Raw genomic sequence first — 22841 nt, forward strand, 5'->3', positions numbered from 1 at the left:
CAGGTGATCCGCCTGCCTTGGTCTCCCAAAGTGCTGGGATTACAGACGTGAACCACTGTGCCAGGCCCCCGACAGGTAATTTTTCATTCTTCATCCCTCTCCCACCCTCCTTCCACTTTTCTGACTCCCCAGTGTTCATTATACCTCTCTGTATGCCTTTGTGTAGCTTAGCTCCTACTTTTAAGTGAGAACATGTAGTATTTGGTTTTGTTCCTGAGTTACCTCACTTAGGATGATGGTCCCAGTTCCATACAAGTTGCTGCAAAATATATTATTTCATGCTTTTTAAAATGGATGAGTAGTAGTCCACATACATACACATACCACACTGAGAAAATAAATTTCTGTAAAACCACCCAGTCTGTGGTATTTTGTTAGGCCAGCCCTAGCAGGCTAGTACACTTTTAAACCTGATGGTATCAGATGAACCACTTACTACCACCCCAGCCTAAAACTACAAATGGGTAATGCCTCACTTGTATCCATTTCAGGTCCTCAGCAACTTACAGAACCGTGTTCCACACTATTAAGCTGTCATCTCCGGATGTAGAAATGTCTTTGTCATAAAACTCTACAACCAGCATCCCTGGGAGGGTGATGACTGGTAATGCTACATTCTCTAAAGCAAAGAAATTGGAGCATGTCATCATAATACTATTGTTGACATTTAAGTACAGGCAGACCTCATTTTATTGTATTTCACAGTATGGTGTTACAATATGTATTATGTTTCTGTTTCCAGGTCCTGGTTCATAACTCCCATATCCCTTGTTACAGTTTTTTGGTTTAATGGTGGGTACATTAGGCTTTAGGGGCAGGCCTCAGAAAACAGAATATCTCTGACCTCCTCCTGATCTCCATTTACCTGCCCCAAGGTAGGGCTCTAATCACCACCCCCTACCTTTCTAACTGTAGGTCTTATGAACAGTCAGAGGGTCCTTCCACCCTCTACCCTGGAGGAAGGAATGCTGATGTCATGGAGCTTCCATAAAAAACCTAAGAGGACTGGGTTAGGAGAGCTTCCAGATAGCTGAACAAACGGAGGTTCCAGGAGGGTGGTGCCCCAGGGAGGTCACAGAGGCTTCCCCTTCTTCCCCCATAGGTCGCTCTATGTATCTCTTCATCTGTTTCCTTTGTAATATGCCTTGTAATAAACCAGTAAATGTAAGTAAGTGTTTCCCTGAGTTCCAAGAGTTACTACAGCAAATTAAGTGAACTGGAAGAAGAGGTTGTGGGAATCCTAACTTGAAGCCAGTTGGTCAAAAGTTCTGGAAGCCTGGACTTGTGAATGGTGCCTAGGGTTGGGGGCAGTCTTGGGGACTGAGCCCTCAGCCTGTGGGATCTGACGCTGTCTTCAAGTAGAGGGTACTAGAATTGGATTGGAGTACATCTAGCTGGTCATGGAAGTCTTCTGTGTTAAAAGCGGTGCGACAGCACAGCGAAAACAAGGTTTGAAAGTTTTTCCCAAACATGCAGATACTGCAATTTTTTTTTTTGCCAACAGAAGGTTTGTGGCAACCCTGCATTGAGCAAATCTATCAAGGTCATTTTTTTTTTCCCCAACAGCATGTGCTTGCGTCTGTGTCATATTCTGGTAATTCTTATAATAGTTCAAATTTTTCCATTATTATTATATCTGTTATGGTGATCTATGATAGGTGGTCTCTGATGTTAGCAATGTAATTGTTTTGGGGTGCCACAAACCATAGCCATAGAAAACAATAACTTAATTGATAAATGTTGGGTATGCTTTGATTGCTTCACCAACCAACCTACACCCTCTTACCCCCTACCACCAGGTCTCTCTCCCCTTCTCCTAGGGCTTCTTATTTCCTGAGATATAACGGTATTGAAATTAGGCCAATTAGTAATTCTATAATGGCCCCTAAGTGTTCAAACCAAAACAGAGTTGCAAGTCCTTCATTTTAAATAAAAAACTAGAAATGATTAAGTTTAGTGAGGAAGGGATGTAGAAAGCTGATAGAGGCAAAACCTGGCCTTTTGTGCCAAACAGTCAAGTTACGAATACAAAGGAAAAGTTCTTGAAGGAAATTAAAAGTGCTACTCCAGTGAACACATGAATGATAAGAAAACAAAACAGCCTTGTTTCTGATATGGAAGTTTTAGTGGTCTGGATAGAAGATCAAACTAGCCACAGCATTCTCTTAAGCCAAAGTCCAATCCAGAGCAAAGCCTTAACTCTCTTCAATTCTATGAAGGCTGAGAGAGGTGAGGAAGCTGCAGAAGAAAAGTTGGAAGCTAGCAGAGGTTGCTTCAAGAAGTGTGAAGAAAGAAGCCATCTCCATAACATAAAAGTGCAAGGTGAAGCTGCAAGCGCTGAGGTACAAGCTGCAGCAAGTTATCCATATCTAGCTAAGATCACTAATGAAGGTGGCTATACTAAAGAACAGATTTTCTCAGTGGAGATTAAACAGACTTATATTGGAAGAAGATGCTGTCTAGGATTTTCATAGCTAGAGAGGAGAAGTCAATGACTGGCTTAAAAGCTTCAAAGAACAGGCTGACTCTCCTGTTAGGAACTAATAACAGCTGGTGACTTCAAATGGAAGCCAGTGTTCAACTGCCATTTCAAAAATCCCAGAGCCCTTAAGAATTATGTTAAATCTACTCTGTCTCTCCTCTATAAATGGAAGAACAAATCTAGATGATAGCCCATCCATCTACAGCATGGTTTACTGAATATTTTAAGCCCTACTGTTTTGTGACCTTCTGCTCAGAAAAAAAGATTCCTTTCAAAATATTCTCACTGGTCTACCAAAGAGCTCTGATGGAGATGCACAAAGAAATAAATGTTGTTTTCATGCCAGCTACCACAACACCCATTGTGCAGCCCATGGATCAAGGAGTAGTTTTGACTTTCAAGTTTTGTCATTTAAGAAATATATTTCTTAAGTCCATAGCTGGACATAGATAGTGATTCCTCTGATGAATATGAGCAAATAAGTAGAAAACCTTCTGGAAAGGATGCACTATTCTAGATGACATTAAAAACATTTGTGATTCATGGGAGGACATCCAATTGTCAACATTAATAGGAGTGTGGAAGAAGTTTATTCTGACTCTCATGGATGACTCTGAGGGCTTTAAGACTTCAGTGGAGGAAGTAACTGCAGATTCGGTGGAAACAGCAAGAAAACTAGAATTACAAGTGGAGCCTGAACATGTGATTGAATTGCTGCAATCTCGTGATAAAACAAATGGATGAAGAGTTGTTTCTTATGGATGAACAAAGAAAGTGGTTTCTTCAGATGGAATCTACTCCTGGTGAAGATGCTGTGAATCTTGCTGAAATAACAGAGGATTTAGAATATCACATAAATTTAGTTGATAAAGCAACAGCAGGGTTTGAGAGGACTGAATGCAATACTGAAAGTTTTACTTTGAGTAAAATGCTATCAGACAGCACTGCATGCTACAGAAAAATCTTTTGTGAAAGGAGAGTCAATCGATGTGGCAAATTTCATTTTTGTCTTATTTTAAGAAATTGCCACAGTCACCACAACCTTCAGCAACCACCGCTCTGATCAGTCAGCTGCCATCAACACTGAGGCAAGATCTGCCTCCAGTAAAAAGATGACTTGCTGAAGGCTGAGATGATGATTGGCATTTTTTAGCAATCAAGTATTTTTTTCATTAACATATGTACACTGTTCTTTTAGACATGGTGCTAGTACATAATAGACCACAGTAAACATAATTTTAAACATAGTTTTTTATGTACTGAGAAACCCTCAAATTTGTGTGACTTGTTTCACTGTGATATTCACCTCATTGCAGTGGTCTGGAACTAAACCGGCAATATCTTCAAGGTACGACTGTACAGAATTGCTATGCAATGAGGAATCAGGGTGGTTTCACATGCTACCATCTGTCAACATGATGGCAGCCGAATCTAACCATTCAGTTAGGATTACTCCCTTAACATACTGAAAGGCAAAAACAATGTGGCTCATGGGAATCTGCTTGTATTTCAGCGTTTTTATCCAATGTGCTCTAAACTTCTCATATGAAGATCACCTACTGTCTTCTGATCAACATATTGTATGTAGTAAACTTCTTTGCTTGTTTGAACTTGGCAGTGGATTCTGAGTAAATCATAACTTCCCCATGTCCAATTAGATTTTATCATCTCCATATTTTATAACAAATTAAAGTTCTATAAAGAAGTTAGGTGGCACAGTCCTATCCAGAGGTTTGTTCTGAAGTAACAGTCTATTTTCTCCTTGTTCTCAGGCATCACTATAGAAATATCTTTCTTGACCATTCTTTTGATGAGTGTCTATTATAACATACCATTTCTTGCAACCTGTGGCTTGGCATGTAGGCATGACAGAATATCTTCAGCAATATGACTCGAATCTTGAGCTGACAGAGTAATTAAGAAATCTTTCTGTGACAGAAGTTTAAAGACACGAGTGAATGTGTCCATCTTGGTAATGACAGGTCTGGAAAATGAGATGTTTCACAAAATCCACGCGGTCAAATTTTGACCACTGTTCACATATTTGAAACAGAGTTCTTTTTCTCAAAGCTCGGGCATAATCATGGTCTCAGTGTCACGGGACTGGCAGGTTTCGTTTTTTTGACACATGATTTTCAGTCTTTTCCAGCACTGCTGGAAAGCAGTGCTTTCCAGACACCATTTCTTGATTCAGGCAGAGTCTGCCAGGCTATTGTAAGGTATTAGCAGAATTCCTTTCTGTATTATCTTTCAAGCGATTACATATTATTATAGTGGTCTCTGAAGAATTCTCAATGAACCCTGTTCAATGAAACCAGTGTACTGAGGGAACACCAACCAGCAGAACTCAGTAGCATATTGGTTCCTTGCAGTTTTATCCACAATGCAATCCAATAATTGATATTCGTAATACCTCCAAGTCATTTGACAAGCTAAGCACTGAATAAATTCACATGCATGAGCACTTCTTCCTTCAGCACTACTTCAACTGGGCCCATAATCATTTGGGAACTTCTCTGTGCCAGTCTAATAAGGCATTGTGGCATCTGGATCCCACCACTTTCTTTATGCTTTCTCCTTGACGAACCTGATTTCAGGCTTCTGGCTTCCAGTACTGTAAGTAAATAAATGTCTTATGTTTTAAGCCACCAAGTTTGCTCCAACAGCCCTAGGAAACTAATAGACATGATTTTTACTTTGGTAAGTGCTGGATTTTCTTCTATTTCTTTAAAGAGTGTTGGACTTTGTTCTGGCATGCAATTACTTGATACCGGTTTTCAGGTTCAGGTTTTTTTTTTTTGTTTGTTTGTTTGTTTGAGACGGAGTCTCACTCTGTCACCCAGGCTGGAGTGCAGTGGTGCAATCTCGGCTCACTGCAAGCTCTGTCTCCCAGGTTCAAGCGATTCTCCTGCGTCAGCCTCCTGAGTAGATGGCATTACAGGCATGTGCCACCAAGCGCAGCTAATTTTTGTATTTTTAGTAGAGACAGGGTTGCACCATGTTGGTCAGGCTGGTCTCGATCTCCTGACCTCATGATCTGCCTGCCTCGGCCTCCAAAGTGTTGGGATTACAGGTGTGAGCCACCGCGCCTGGCCCAGGGTTAGGTTTTGATATAGCATATTCAGAGAAGACTTTAGGGCTAAATTAACCCCACTATCAAGGTGTGACCTTCCTGATGATTCTACCTGATGCTCCACATATTGGGAATATTGAATAAAAATTACAAGTCATTGGACTAAGCTCCTGAACTAGTCCCCAACAGACCAGACTAACAATTAAAATGAAGTCACTTGTGCTGAAGTTCTATGTCATCAAACCAAAACTAACTTGTTAATTCACCTTCTAAGAAATTGGGAAAGAGAGAGAGCCAATTTCCCAAACAGGCCAGTTTAAATCTTCAACCAGTATGGTAATGAAGCTCCCTCTCTTTTAATCCTGACAACAAAAAGTAACCTGAAGTTAACCAGTTATTTTTCTATTGTTCTGTTTTCCTTTTCCTGATATACAAGGAAAGTAACTTTAAAAAACCAATCTGCTCTTTATTCTTTGTTTCTCCCCCCATTCCTTCTCTGTCTATAAAACCAACCTTTTTTGCTTACCTTATTGGAACATATATTCTATTTTATGGAATGAAATGCTGCCCCATTCTGGCAAATAAGCCAATTAAGATCTTTAAATTTATTATAATTTTGTCTTCTGACAGAAGGTTTATCCATTCGGGCTATCAGAAATGTGAATTTTTGCCATCCTGTTCTTGTGCCTTCTACTCTCTGATGATCCTTTTCTTACGAAGTTTTGTTCCACATACGTGCAGATCAGCACTCAGCCAAAGACTTCAGGTACTCCTTAGGATTACTGGTACAATTATTACCATTTAATATAGAGCCAAATATAGAGTAATGTTTTAATAATTATTTTCAAAGTGAAATAAAATATGCTTTAAGAAAGTCTCATTTCTCAATAATGTCAAAGATAAAAAATATTTGTAGAAAACCAGATTTAACAATAAATCCTGAATTGTACAGAAGCACATTATTAAATATTCAAATGATTCCTTTACTAATAGTGACACTAGGACTACATTTTATTTCATAAGAGGAATAAAGAAACATATCGCCCTATTTCTAGCATCATGTGGTAGAAACATACAGTCCCTTACCATTATATCCAGGGACAACCCTAAAGATATTTATAAAAAAGAAATCAAGGTCCTATTATTTTTAACTGATCTTATCTGGATAATAGTAGATTAAGAAAACAGAGATAAAGAAAGTAAATAATTGCACACAGTTTATTGCCTCTGTATCAGATAAATGATCTATTTCTATCTTGCCAAATAATGCAAGGATATGTGAAACTTAACACTTCAAACAAGCATTTGAAAGTATTTAATTCCAAATATCATCTGATAAAATAATGACCAAAGGTATTGGGAAGAATATCAAACTAGAAATCAAGAGAATGAGTTTTCAGTCCTGTGTAGGCCTCCAAGGTTAAAGTACTCAGATTATATATCTGTAAAATAAGAGGTCTAGACAAGATGATATGTGGTATACCTTCCAGCTTTAAAATTTTACCAAACTAAGGACTCAAATAATTATTTCAAAAGAACAAAATTCATAGACTTTAAGGTAAATTGAAGATACAATTTATTGGATAACATCATAGCTTTATTGTTTGTGATCATACATTAACTGGAAAAGCTTTTGTCTGATTGCTGCAAGAGTATATAGGAAAAGCCTCTTAGTAGTAATTAGACAACAATAACGATAAAGCATTTCCTCTGAATTTACCATTTGGAAATACTTTTCTTATTCTCTGACAAATAGGGATGACTTTCCAAGTTAGACTGAACTTGACCTTTGGGCTTCAAAAATAAAGCTACTTTACATGTGAAAGCTCATTTTTATATGATGGTTGGTGCTATCATCTGAATGTCTGTGCCCCCTCAAATTCATATGCTGAAACTTAATCATCGAAGTGATGATGGGGCCTTTGGGAGGTGATTAGGTCATGAAGGCAGGAATGGAATTAAAGCCCTTACAAAAGAAACCCCAGAGAGCTTCCTTGCCCCTTCCACTTGTGAAGACACAGCAAGACGATGTCATCTATGAACCAGGAAATGGGTCCTTATCAGACATCAAATCTGCCAGTCCCTTGAGCTTAGACTTTCCAGTCTCCAGAAACTTCAGTCATTTATAAGTCACTCAGTCTATGGTATTTTGTTACAGCAGCCTAAACAGACTAAGACAATTGGTACGAATTAAACCTTTTCTTACTGCGAATCACAATTCACATACGTTATAAGAAATAATTGGTGTTACATTGAAAAAGTTTCTAAAATACATGTTTTTATTGGCTATTCGCTAAAAAGAAATCAAGAGAATTCTGCAGACCTTTATACATTGGACTACAGATTTGTTAAGAGAAGAAAAAATCATAGTGTATTTTCATTTTCTTTCTTGGGAGGCATAATCTGCTCACTATAAAAAGAAAATTATGAATCACTGATTTAGATTAGGGTTCTCAAAATGTACTCCCCAGACCTGCAGCAGCAACATCACCTGGAAACTTGTTAGAAATGTAAATTCTTGGGCCCTATTCCAAATCAAGGGCATCATAAATTCTGGGGATGGGCCCAGTTAATCTGTGTTTTAGCAAGTCTTTCAGCAATTCTGATGTACCTAACGTTTAGTTAATACTTTATTTTACTGGTCTACTTTATAAAGCATATATACTTATTTCTGCACATATCAAGTAGTAACTGAATGGGTAAGAAACATAATTTAAAATATAAAGTCGAATCTTAGAATGTTACTGGGCAAACTTAAGAAATGAACCTACTCTCCCTTTCTGAGTTATTAGCTTTACTTACCTTGCTTTGTTTCCCACCTGTCACTCTGAAATGCTCTCTAGCTCTAGATTTGGTCAATGTAACATCTACTTCGTCATTTTTTTTCAACAAACTTATGCTCAAACTGTAACTAGGAGTCATAGTATATAATTTTTAGGTTTCCTTAAAATCTCTTAAAGATTAGTCAAATTTTAAAATAGAAAAATACACAAACTTTAAAAATTGAATCTGTTCATCCAACAACAATCATGAGTTACTTATTATCAAATACTCTTACAGGCTAAGGAGAGAATAATGAATAAAAGAAATTAAAAAAAAAAAATCCCACCCTCAGAGAGCTTCCATTTTTTGGGACGTTACATTGTATTTGGTTTGGTATTCCTTTTCAAAAAAAAAAGGGTACCTCTAACATTCGTAAAAGTTACTCTCCTGTTTCTCTACTTTTATGTTGCTAATAAACAGTACCAAGGTGCATGCAGATATATAATATTAAAATAACTTGTGCATGAATTATTTCAGAAAAGTATAATGAATTTCTTTAAATTCTCTTAATGAACTGTAAGCTATAAGTAAATGTAAAATTACTAGTAATAGACACAGACAATATTTTTAAATGAGAACAAATCCTAGTATTTGTAAGTAACATCCTACTCACGATTTACAGATACAGTTTCAGTAGTTATAAAACATTTTAGAAACACATAAACAGGGCAGGGCGTGGTGGCTCATGCGTGTAATCCCAGCCGAGGTGGGTAGATCACTGAGGTCAGTTTGAGACCAGCCTGGCCAATATGGTGAAACCCCGTCTCTACTAAAAATAGAAAAATTAGCTGGGCATGGTGGAGCACACCTGTAGTCCCAGCTTCTTGGGAGGCTGAGGCAGTAGAATCACTTGAACCCAGGAGGCAGAGTTTGTAGTGAGCCGAGATTGCACTACTGCACTCCAGCCTGGGCGACAAGAGTGAAATTCCATCTCAAAAAAAAAAAAAAAGAAAAAAAAAAGGAATACATAAACATCCACATTTATAAATACAGACATACACTACATAATGACATTTCAGTCAGTGACGTACTGCATATATGACAGTGGTCCCATATAAAGGAGCTGAAAAATTCCTATTGCCTACTTTTGTTATAGCTGTCATAATGTCACAGCACAATTGATTTTTAAATAAATTTAGTGTAGCCTGGGCTGGGCGTGGTGGCTCACACTTGTAAATCCCAGCACTTTGGGAGGCTGAGGTGGGAGGATCGCTTGAGTCCAGGAGTTCAAGACAAGCCTAGGAAACATGGTGAAACCCTGTCTCTACTAAAAATACAAAAATTAGCCAGGCATGGTGGTGCATGCCTGTAGTCCCAGCTACCTGGGAGGCTGAGGCAGGAGGACAGCTTGAGCCCTGGAAGTCGAGGCTGCAGTGAGCTGAGATCATGCCACTGCACATCAGCCTGGATGACAAAGTGAGACCCTGCCTTTATAATAATCTCCTGTATCTTATGAGGTATTCTGTTTTTTAAACATCTCATTTAGATCTTTCAATTTTATTCAACCAAGGTTTTAGAACTCGTTGGCTCTAAAACAATCATACAGACCTCAGTTGGGTTTTCTCTCAGCACTGATGTTCATTTACTGTTACTATTAATCATCTGATACATTATAGACATGCCTGTGTATTTATCCAGATATATTTAGGAATATAGGTATCTACCATTTACTTAATGCTTGCTATGTCTCAGGAAGGTGTTAACCATTTTATACTATACACATACATGTATGCACATATACACACACACACATATATTCCTAACTACCCCATTTAGTATTTATCATGCCTTAGTTTCCTTAACTATAAACTAAAATAATTGTTATTTTTAAGTTATACAATTTAGCAGAGTAGACATGTCAGCAAGTCTGCTTTTCTCCCAAGTCTATGCTCTTCTTAATCACTAGACTTACATTATAAGCACTCATGGAACCATGGGAACACAAACCTGCCTGGTTCACTGCTTGTCACTTTCCTTAAAATTATGCCCAAAAAAGGGTCTTAAAGACTTGGCATTTCCCTTTTTCAGGCTGGCCGGGAAGATGGAGGACATTCAGACTGAGCGTGCCTACCAAAAGCAGCCGACCATCTTTCAAAACAAGAAGAGGGTGCTGCTGGGAGAAACTGGCAAGGAGAAGCTCCCGCGGTACTACAAGAACATCGGTCTGGGCTTCAAGACACCCAAAGAGGCTATTGAGGGCACTTACGTTGACAAGAAATGCCCCTTCACTGGTAATGTCTCCATTCGAGGGCGGATCCTCTCTGGTGTGGTGACCAAGATGAAGATGCAGGGGACCATTGTCATCCGCCGAGACTACCTCCACTACATCCGCAAGTACAACCGCTTCGAGAATCGCCACAAGAACATGTCTGTGCACCTGTCCCCCTGCTTCAGGGACGTCCAGATCGGTGACATCGTCACAGTGGGCGAGTGTTGGCCCCTGAGCAAGACAGTGTGCTTCAACGTGCTCAAGGTCACCAAGGCTGCCGGCACCAAGAAGCAGTTCCAGAAGTTTTGAGGCTGGACATTGGCCCGCTCCCCACAATGAAATAAAGTTATTTTCTCATTCCCCCTCCCCCCCCCCAAAAAAGACTTGGCATTTCTGTATTAATAATGAAGACACCTGAAGAAGATCAACAAAGTACTTTACTGCATACTCATTTCTCAGTCACAATCTGTTGAGGCCACCAAAGGAGGAAGCTACATGGGAAATTGAAATGAGACCAAGGTGGTGGCATACACGTACCACATACACATATACGTATATATTAACATAAATACTATGCATACATTAACATTTGTGTCCATTTGATTACTGAAGTTGGTACTTAGGGGTGGCAGGAAAGTACTAAAATGACTAGAGGAAAGTTACTGTGGAAAGGCTGTGAAGAGGCCAAGCACAGTGGCTCATGCCTGTAATCCCAGCACTTTGGGAGGTCAAGGAGGGAGGATCACCTGAGCCCAGGAGTTCGAGACCAACTTGGGCAACACAGTGAGACCTCCATCTCTACAAAAAAATAAAAAAATTAGCTGGGTATGCTGGCATGCATCTGTAGTCCCAGCTACTCAGGAGGCTGAGGTAGGAGGACTGCTTGAACCTGGGAGGTCACCACGGCTGCAGTGAGCCGTGATGATGTTGCTACTGCACTCCAGCCTGGGTTACAGAGTGAGATTCTGTCTCCGAAAAAAAAAAAAAAAAAAAAAAAAAGGGCTGTGAAGAAATCTTGAGTACTAAAATTAAATGAGAAAGCAGATAGCCGGACATCGATAATTAACTGCTTATTTTACTAAAACACCGAGGCTTATCTAATTCCAGTGTCAATCCAAATATTCTAGGAGAAGCTCATGTACATGCATATGAGCATTTGGTTTATGGGGAAGAAGATAAGGATATAATAACAGAAAGGATAATGAAGAAGCATAGTAGAAAACATCCCTGGCTGGGTGTGGTGGCTCATGCCTGTAATCCCAGCACTTCAGGAGGCTGAGGCAGGTGGATCATCTGAGGTCAGGAGTTCGAGACCAGCCTGGCCAATATGGTGAAGCTTTGTCTCTACTAATAATACAAAAAAAATTAGCTGGGCATGGTGGCACACACCTGTAATCCCAGCTACTCAGGAAGCTGAGGCAGGAGAATAACTTGAACGTGGGAGGTGGAGGTTGCAGTGAGCTGAGATCACACCACTGCACTCCAGCCTGGGCGACAAGAGTGAAACTCTGCCTACAGAAAAAAAAAAAAAAAAAAAAAAAGAGAAAAGAAACATCCCTACGTTAGCATATAATTCTAATTGTGATACATAAGGAAACGTAGACAGTTGATTAGGGGACTCTAAAACTTACGAAAGAGTATTTTGAATGGCAAAATAGAAAGTAGCAAATAGAATCTTCAGAAACAAATGGAAAACTCTTAGCTTAAGGATAAATGAGTAGAGGGGAATCACTTCCAGAACACTGAAGCAGTGAAATGGGCTCCTCCACCAATGCAAGAATACTCGGATTAACAGTCAAAATCAACTTTATCAGAACTCGGAAAACTAGCTAAAGGTTTGTAATAATCTCAAGAGTGTGAATTTAAGAATAACAGCCAAATATCAGCAGAAACAGTAAGCTTTGTGGAATTTTAATTTTCTCTATTCCTATTATCCCCTTGCCAACTTGGTGGTAGCCTTACAAGTCAATAATCTCACAATTATGCAGTTACTAGACAGGGCAGAATGGTTCTGGAGCACCTCCAAAGCCCAATCCCAAAGAAATGCTACTTTATGACCTGTGTAGCAGCTCCCTGAAAAGCTCCATTCCCAGGGCTCATCTTTCTTTCTTTTTTTTTTTTGAGATGGAGTCTCACTCTGTGGCCCAGACTGGAGTGCCATGGTGCAATATCGGCTCACTGCAACCTCCGCCTACTGGGTTCAAGTGATTCTCCTGCCTCAGCCTCCCAATTAGCTGGGATTACAGCCCGCCACCATATCCCAGGACTCATCTTTTTAAGATCTGACTCACAGCATGCTGTGTGAATGATTATATCCCTAGGGCATTTGTCAAAAGCAATTAATGGTAGCTGTTTAACACTGCACCTGCCTTAGGTGGTGATATGAGTTAGGACTAGATAAATTAATCTCCAGTTTGCCACATTATGTAAGTTAAAATATCCACTTGCGAAAAAGTTATGAAAGATGCAAGGAAAGAGGAAAGTATGTCTGCATATGGGAGGCAAAACAGTTAACAGAATTGCTCCTGAGAAAGCCCAGATGTTGGACTTAATAGACAAATATTTTAACTACTATTATAAGTATGTTCAAAGACCTAAAGGAAACCTTGTCTAAAGAGAAAGTATAAATGATACCTCACCAAACAAACAAACAAACAAAAAATCAATATAGAGATATAATTTAAAAAAACAAGTGAAATTCTGCAGTTGAAAAGTACGATATTCACTAGAGGGACTCAATAGTAGATATGAACTGGCAGAAGAATCAGTAAACTTCAAGATAAGTAAATTGAGATGATTTAGTCTTAGCAACAGAAGGAAAATAGAATGAATAAAAATGAACAGAGCCTCAGAGAATTATGGGATGCTATCAAATGTACCAACATACGCATAAGGGACTCCCAGAAGAAGAGTCAGAGAAAGGGGGAAAAATGACCCCAAACTTCCCAGATTTGATGGAAAACATTAATCTGCACATTGACAAGCTAAATCAACTCCAAGTAGAATAGATTAAAAAAGATCTATATCTAGACAAATCATGGTCAAATGACTGAAGGCCAAAGATAGTATCTTTGATAGAATAAAACAAGATAGAATAAAACAACTCATCACACAGAAGTGATTCTCAATAAGATTAACCATAGATATCTCATAAAAAAATGTGAAGGCCAGAAGTTAGTGGGATGATGCTTTTGATATTGTGTTGAAAGCAGACTCAACCAAGAATTCAAACTATCCTGCAAAACAATCCTTTAAAAAAAAAAAAAAAAAAGGGGACGGTCCAGGCACGGTGGCTCACGCCTGTAATCCCAGCATTTTGGGAGGCTGAGGCGGGTGGATCATGAGGTCAAAAGTTCAAGACCAGCCTGACCAACATGGTGAAACCCTGTCTCTACTAAAAATACAAAAAAATTAGCTGGGTGTGGTGAGGCGTGCCTGTAATCTCAGCTACTCAGGAGGCTGAGGCAGGAGAATCACTTGAACCCGGGGGCAGAGGTTGCGGTAAGCTGAGATCGTGCCAGTGCTCTCCAGCCTGGGCGACTATCTCAAAAAACAAAAGAGGAAGGAAAAGCAGTGTCCTGGGTCACCGAAAAAATAAATAAAAAAAAAAAAGGTGAAATAAATACATTGCAAGATAATTGGTAACTCAAGAGAGGTTGTTGCTCGTGGATCTGCCCTTCAAGAAAAACTAATAGAAGTCCTCAGGCTGAAATGAAAGGGCACTGACAGTAACTAAAATCCATTTAAAGAAATAAAGAACACTGATAAAGGTAACTACACAAAATATAAAAACCAGCATATATATATATGTTTTTGTTTGTAATTCTTTTCTCTCCATCTAATTTAAAAAAGCTTTGTAAAGAAATAGTTATAAAAATAAGCTGGTGGGCTTAAAATATATAAAGACATAACTTGCATGAGAAGAACAGCACAAAGGAGGCAGAAGGGAAGCGAAATATCTTGGGGCAAAGTTTTTATATACTATTGAAATTCACTTGGTATTAATCCAAACCAGATTGTTGTGAGATGTTAATTGTAATTCTAAAGGTAAACACTGAAGAAACTCAAGAAAATATGCTAAAGGGAAAAGAAAATTAAAATTACATAGTAAAAAATGCTAATTTAACCCCCCAAAGTGACTAATCGTGGAACAAAGGAAAAACAACAATAATAATACATCAGACATATAAAACTCCAAAACCAAATTGTAGACATCATCCTATCTTATCAGTAATTTCATTAAGTGTAAACAGATTAAACACTCCAAATAAAAAGCAGAGATTATCCAAATGAATACAATAAATAATCCAATTACAAGCTATGTACAAGAAGAACACTTCAGACTTAAGGACACAAGACTGCTGAAAAAATGGAAGCAAATGGAAATCAAAAGAAAACTGGAGTGTCTCATCTAATATCAGGCAAAATAGACTTTAAGAGAAAAATACACTAGAGACAAAGAAGGACATTTTATAAAAATAAAAGGGTCAACCAATCAGGAAGACTTAAAAAGTGTAAACATGTAAGTACTTGATACAGTCTCAAAGATCAACATAAAAATAGAAGATTTAATCAATGCTGTAAACAACTAGACCTAATAGATGTCTCTAGGATGCTTCACTTAACAAAAGTAGAATACATGTTCTTCTCGAGTGTACATAGAACATTCTCTAGGAGACAATATGTTAAGCCCAAAAATAAAACTTATTTAAATAAATAAATTTTAAAAACCTGAGAGCATAGAAACTATGTTCTCCAACCATGATAAACTGAAAATCATTCACAGAAAATTTTGCAATGTGTGGAACATAAACAACATACTCCAAATAACCATTGGGTCCAAAAATAAAACCTCAGGGAAATTACAAGAGAATAAATGAAAAGAAAAACACACATACCAATATATATGGGGTATAGAAAAAGCAGTAATTTGATGAAATTTTATAGCTGTAAATGTTTTTATTAAGAGAAAAAAGATATCAAGTGAATGTTTTTACTCCATACCTTAAAAATTGTTAAATAAAAATTAAACCCAAAGGAAGCAGAGGGAAAAAAAATTAGAGTGGAAATACATAAAATAACAAATAGAAAAAGAGTAGAGAAAATTAGTGAAATAAAAATTGGTTCTTTGAAAGATCAAGAAAATAGACAAAACTTCAAATAGACTGACCAGGGTAGAAAAAACAAAAGGTAAGATTCAAATTAATAAAATCAGGAATGAAAGAGGGAGTATCACTAACTACTTTAGGAAAATAAAATGGATTATAAGGAAGTGAACTATCAATTGTATGTTAACAAATTAAATAGCTTATATGAAAGGGACAAAATCCTAGAAAGATGCAACTTAAAACTGACTGAAGAAGATAGAAAATGTGAATAGGCCAATAAAGAGATTAATCAGTAATCAAAAAACTGCCCAGAATGCATCGTTGGTGAATTGTACCAAATGTTTAAAGAAATGCCAATCTTTTACAAACTTTCCTAAATTAAGAGACAAATGAACATTTTCTAATTCATTCCATCAGTCTTACCATGATCCCAAAACAGACAAGAAAATTACAGATCAATGTCCCTTATGAATACTGATGCAAGACTCTCAACAGTATACCAATAAACAGAATCAACAACATATGAAAAAGATTATATTATACATCCTAACAAGTGGGATTTGTCACGGGAATGACAGGTTGGCTTAACATATGAAAATCTATCAATGTAATAGACCATATTAATAGCATTAAAGGTAAGATCCACAGAATAAACTCAGTAGATTGGAAAAGCATTTAACAACATTTTCTAATAAAAACACTCAACAAAGCAAGAATGCAAGGAAATGTCCTCAACCTGATAAAGCCTATATATAGCCTTTCTAGGCTATATATAGGCTACACACACACACACACATAGAAGCACAGCTAATTTCATAATTAATGGTGAAAGACTGAAAGTTTACCTTCTAAGATTAGTAAAAAGACAGGGACATTCATTCACACCACTTCAACATTGTACTGGAGGTTCTAACTGGAAAAATTAGGCAAGAAAAAAAAAAAGGCACCCAGATCAGAAAGGAGAAGTAAAACTATCTCTATTAGCAGAGTATGCAGATAATCTCAAAGAACTGACACCCCCAACAAGAAAATCTAAAACAAACAAACAAAAAAAAACCCTGTTACAATATACAAATTCAAAAAGGTCATAGGATACCTGACCAATATACAAAAAAACCATTTATCTTTCTATACCCAAGCGATAAACATCTTTACCAGAGTAATGAACAATCTGAATATAAAACCAAATCCATTTGCAATGGCATACAAATAAATTTAACAACAACAATAAAAAAACGCTAAGAGTTATACACTGAAAACCACAAAACACCACTCAAAAAATTTAAACAGGCCTAAATAAATGGACCCATGCTAAAAGACTGGGAAGACAATGTTTTCACAATTTGATCTGTGAATTCAATGCAATTCCCGTAACAAATATTGCAAGAGCTGACAAAGTGATCATAAGATTCCTACGGAAATGCAAGGGATCTAGAATAGCCAAAACAATCTCAAAAAAGAACAAGGTTGAAGGCCACACCCTGATTTTAAAACTTCTACAGAGGTACAGTAATTAAAACAGTGTAATGCTGACCATAAGAATAGGCGTGTGTATGGATCAATGCAAAAAAATTCAGACTCTAGATATAAACTCTTACATTTTTGGTCAACTGATTTTCAACAAGGATGCCAAGACAATTAAAAGGAAAAAAAAAAAAAAAGCCCAAAACCAAAAAACAAACAACCCCCTCAGCCGACTTTTTTCAACAATAGCTAAATGCAAAAGAATAAAGTTGGATCCTTAACTCACACTGTCTACAAAGTAAAGTCAAACTGGATTATAGACCTTAAAGGTAACAGCTAAATATATAAAACCCTCATAAGAAAATCTGAGAGTCAATCTTCAGATCAGGCAATGGTTTCTTAGATATAATATCATAGGTACACGTGACAAAATAAAAAAGTAAACTAAACTTTATCAAAATCTAAAACATTTTGTGTGTCAAAGGATATGATCAAGAAAGAGAAAAGACAACCTATAGAATGGAAGAAAATATTTGCAAATCATATACAGTCAACCTTCGGTACCCTTAGAGGATTGGTTCCAGGATCCCCCCTGGATAACAAAATCTATGGATGTTCAAGTACCTTATATAAAATAGTATTTGCATACAACTTACACAATCCTCCCATACACTTTAATCTCTAGATTATTTATAATACCTAATACAATGTAAATGCTATATAAATAGTTGTTATACTATTTTTTGTTTACATTATTTTTATTTTCATATTGTTATTTTTTTTCAAATATTTTCCATTTGTAGTTGGTTGAATCTGTGAATGCAGAACTTACAGACACAGAGAGCTGAATGTATCTAAGAAGAGACTTGTATCCAGACTATACAAATAACTCTTACAAGTCAATAATAAACAGGTTAACTTAATTAGATACAAATAATATGAATATATTTACATTAAAAATTTATATATATTTTATAAAATTTTACAATTTTTATGTACTATATAGGTATATTTACATACTATATGCCTGGTACATATTAAGTACTCAAGAGTTAGGTATAATTATTATTAAATTCCTAAATTATTTGAGTATTAACAAGGAATGATATTTTCTGTAGAATGCCTACAGCTATGTGACCATATTTTCCAAACCAAATACAGATTTGTTAACTTCAAACCCTCCCTCCCTCCCTCCCTTCCTCCCTCCCTTCCTTCTTCCCTCCCTCTCTCTTCTTTCTTTCCCTTCCTTTCCTTTTTCCTTTCCTTTCCTTTCTCTCTCTCTCTTTCTTTTTTAGAATTAGAGGAGAATCCATAAAGTGAAAGCAAGTTTATTAGGAAAGTAAAGGAATACAGAATGGCTACTCCATAGGCAGAGCAAGCCTACTTCAACTCCATTTCTGAAAACCAAAAATTATTTCTCAGTTTGGTAAAATAAGCTCTGACACTCACTCACACACACACACACACACACACACAGAGTGTAAAAATCTAGTATACATAATTATATAACAAAACATAATTATAATCTCCCGAATTAGAAAATGAGTAAAGAATCTGAATTAGACATTTCTCCAAAGAGAATATACAAATGTTATTTCAGAAGATGCTCACATTATTGTCATTGGGAAATGCAAATGAAAATCATGAGGCGTCACTTCCCATCCACTAGGATAGCTATAATAAAGAATCAGTAACACGTTAGGATGTGGAGAAATTGCAACACTCATTCATGTCTGGTGTGATCGTAAAGTGGTTCAGTTGCTTTGGAAAACATTTTTACAGTTCCTCAAAAGGTTAAACAGAGTCACCATATGATGCAGCAATTCTACTTCTAAATATATACCCAAGAGAATGGAAAACTTATGTCCATGAGAAAACCTGTACATGAATGCTCACAGAGTAATATTCATGGTAGCTAAAAATGGAAGCAACCAAAATGTCCATCAGTGAATTAATGGATAAAAAATGTGGCATATCCATATACTTGATATTATTTTTGGTCATCAAAAGGAATGAAATTCTGATACATGGCACAACATGGATGAACCTTGAAAACATTATGGTAAGTGAAAAAAGCCAGACACAAAAGGCTACACAGTGCGTTTATATAAAATATCCAGAATAGGCAAACCCATAGAGACGGAAAGTTGATTAATAGTTGTTAGAGGTGAAGAAATGAAAGGGATCATTTTTAACGAGTATGAGATTTCTTTTGGGGGCCAACGAATGTTTCAAAATCAGACAGAGGTGGTGGCTGCAAAACTCTAAAAATATATTAAAACCCACTGAACAGTACACTTTAAAAGGGTGCATTTTACGCCATGTGAATTACATACAAATCAAGCTGTTACAAAAAAAGAACATCATGGAAATGATTGTTAAAGGAAGTGTAGCTGCTTATGATGAAGAAAGCAACAGTGCAAACAAAAGTACAGATAAGGAGACCATATTTCTCCACGTCAGAGAAGACAACCTTGATCCTGGCCATGGAAATAGACAAAAGAGGTTAGACTGTGGAAATATAATCAAAGGAGAAAGCAATATATGTGGGACATAAGAGAACTAGCTAAGCTTAACATATTACACTAAGGTATTGTTCGTAAGACCAAACAGCTGGTAGTACCAATGACAGAAAACTAAAGTGGAAAGGCCCAGTGAAGGTCCTGGGGAAGATAGGAGTTTTATTGAGCTGTGCTTATTTTTATTTTTATTTTCTTTTTATTTATTTATTTATTTATTTTTGAGACGGAGTCTTGCTTTGTTGCCCAGGCTAGAGTGCAGTGGCGCGATCTCGGCTCACTGCAAGCTCCACCTCCCGGGTTCACGCCATTCTCCTGCCTCAGCTTTCCGAGTAGCCGGGGCTACAGGCGCCCGCCACCATGCCTGGCTAATTATTTTTATTTTTATTTTTAGTAGAGACGGGGGGTCTCACTGTATTAGCCAGGCTGGTCTCGATCTCCTGACCTCGTGATCCACCCACCTCGGCATCCCAAAGTGCTTGGGATTACAGGCGTGGGCCACCACGCCCAGCCGAGCTGTGCTTATTTTTAGGTTCTTTAAATTACCAAGTGGTAACAGTGTAAGTATGGATTATAAAGATCTTTTTTCTAGTAAAAGAGAAAGAAAAGCAGAATTAGGATTAGAATATCAGCTGGACAGTCATTCATGCTTGAACATTAGCTGAAACTTAAGTGTGTACAGTGAGCTTACCAAGTAGGTCTCAAGGAAGAGAGGAAGCAGCCCCATCACCTCATTCTTGGGTGATACAAATAATCACCTTCTCATTCCTTCACTCCTTTTCTTCAAGCAGCTGTCTGTGGCATGTGGGTAGCATAGTTTGAAGTGTAGCAGGTGTTTGTAATTTCCTTTCTCAAGGTCACAGGTGACTCTGCCAGTGCACTACAAAAACCACAGCTTCTGGGCCCCTTTCTTCCCACCAAACCCCAAGATCCCCTTCTCACATCCAGATTACTCTGTTACTTACACATCTTTAACCCACTCCACAGCTATTAGAACTGAAGTGCCCCTCTTCCCAGTAAACGGACTAAGATTCTATCCACTAGCCTCAGATGGTTATCTGCTTGAAACTTCTTTGTGGGTTGATGGAATGTTTTCCAAGAAATGTTTTAGAAATTGGCTTTCTTAGATAACTTCCATGGTGGATTTATTAAGAAGGAGGAAATCAAGGTCATCATGCTCTTTTTAGCTGTCATTCTGTTCAGCCTTTCCAGTGGTGCCTGTTGTCTCCAACCTCATTGTCACACTCCCTGCCTAATCCCATTGAAAGTTACAGTTACGTTACAAAGATCAGATGAGATAATATACAGTATGTAGCAGGACTTTTAAAAATATACATTGTTTCATATATGCTAACTGCTGTTAATACTACCTAAACTGCTCTCAATTTTCACAAAATTTGCCTTGTGTCACTGAATGACATTAGAGTTTAATGGTTTATTCACATAAACTGACTCTGCTTTTAGAGTTAATATTTTTGGCTCATTTATCATAATGAATTAACACATTAAATCTAAATGGTTCTAGAAGACGCTTAAAGACCTTTTGTCTGTTTTCTCATTGGCAAAAGGTGATGATGATGATAATTTATCTCATAGAATTATTATGACATTCAAGTGAGATTATCTACTTTGCACAATATATAGTAGGTGCCCAATAAATATAATCCAATTCCTGAAGTTCTTCAAATTATCACAGAGGAAAGGTGTTTTGTAGTAAAATATTTCTGTAGAACACTCACAGCTATAAATGTGATCATATTTTCTAAATCAAATGCAGATTCACTAACTGGAATTCCTCTGCTGAAAACCAGGATTTATTTTCAGATTTGGTAAAATAAGCTCTGAATCCAAAAAGTGCTCCCAGAGAAGTCTGCATGTGTTGCCATAAGATAGTACCAGCCAGAGATAAGCTGACAAGAAAACTTTATGAAGTTTGATTTCAAATACAGAATAAGAAGGGGTTTTTCCCCCCTCTAGGGATTTATCTTACTTAATCTTTATGCATCTAGCTAATCTGTGACCCAATTATGTAGTTATACCAAGGGTGTCTGTGTTAGTGACTGCCGTGAGGCTCTCTCTGTCAAAGACTAATCTCACTGCTGGGGACACTGAGATGACAGGATAGAGTATCAGAAGAAGAGTATCAGAAGAAGATGAAACTTGGTGAACTTACATGTTTATCACGGCAAAAAAAACAATCTATGGAACATTAGTAGTGGCAGATGGTAGATGTCCATCTAGGCAGGAAAACCAGGGTACTAGTAGTTTGATAACCTTTGATTAAATTTCTCCCCAAATAGAAAGTAATGCTCCATAACAATGTGTGTTAAATTTTTTCTTTTCCAAATAATTGTTTCTTTCATTTCATGGCCTGTTAACTCAAGGTTTGCTTGCTGCTAGTGACTATATTACTGCTTCCTTAGAGTGGTCAAATTTTATTTTCCTTTTGGAAAAGGGAAATTTTAAGTAACCACTATATCTTATTTTAAAAGCATGCAGTAAATGCTTTGTTAAAGTACAATACAACACTGAAATTACTATTAAGTAATAACACTCCCCAGGTAAAATTACTTAAAAATAAAAACTTAAATTGCCTACAGGAAAAAAAAATGCTGCCATTTTGATTTTGTGCACTGCTTAATATTTTTCTAATGTTTTTGAATAAAGAAAACTTAGATGAGGCATTATAAAACTTGTCAATGTTACAAAGTTTGGAAGAGAGCTATTACCATAGTTGAGAAAATCAAGGTTCAAAAGAATATTGACAAGCAGGTTAGTGAGTCAAAAATGAATCTATGAAATTCAGTAAAAATAAATGGACAACTTTGCAGTTAGGGTTAAATAGTAATAGTTAATGGCCGAGAAATTACTGTGTGTTAGACACAGTATTTAGTACTTGAAACAACAGAATAATATTAGTAAGGCAGACACTATTCTCATCTTCTTTCCAGATATAAGGATAGTATGAGGCACAAATATATAAATAATGAGAAGATCTGTCTTGACGGCCTATCTTTAAAACATCAAGGAGTTATGGTAGGTCACAATTCAATAACAAACCACATATCCAGATAATAGAAACCAATAATACCACTACATTTTTTGTATTATAATTGGAACATTAAGTCTAGTTCTAAATGCCACTTTTCTGAAGAACATAAAT

General features: G+C 37.0%; 2 protein-coding genes across 13 annotated transcripts in view; one reads left to right on the forward strand and one right to left on the reverse strand.

The window, feature by feature from the left end:
- AHI1 (Abelson helper integration site 1) overlaps positions 1-22841 on the reverse strand; it is a 223168-nt gene that overhangs the window by 45148 nt on the left and 155179 nt on the right. The gene's annotated exons all lie outside the window — the stretch shown is intronic.
- Positions 10391-10949, forward strand: LOC103240328 (small ribosomal subunit protein uS17-like). The gene has a single exon (XM_008006933.3). The coding sequence runs from the start codon at positions 10420-10422 to the stop codon at positions 10894-10896; it is 477 nt and encodes a 158-aa protein (XP_008005124.2). The 5' UTR covers positions 10391-10419; the 3' UTR covers positions 10897-10949.

The sequence above is a fragment of the Chlorocebus sabaeus genome, chromosome 13 (genome assembly GCF_047675955.1).
Source record: "Chlorocebus sabaeus isolate Y175 chromosome 13, mChlSab1.0.hap1, whole genome shotgun sequence".
In the NCBI taxonomy this organism is placed as follows: Eukaryota; Metazoa; Chordata; class Mammalia; order Primates; family Cercopithecidae; genus Chlorocebus; species Chlorocebus sabaeus.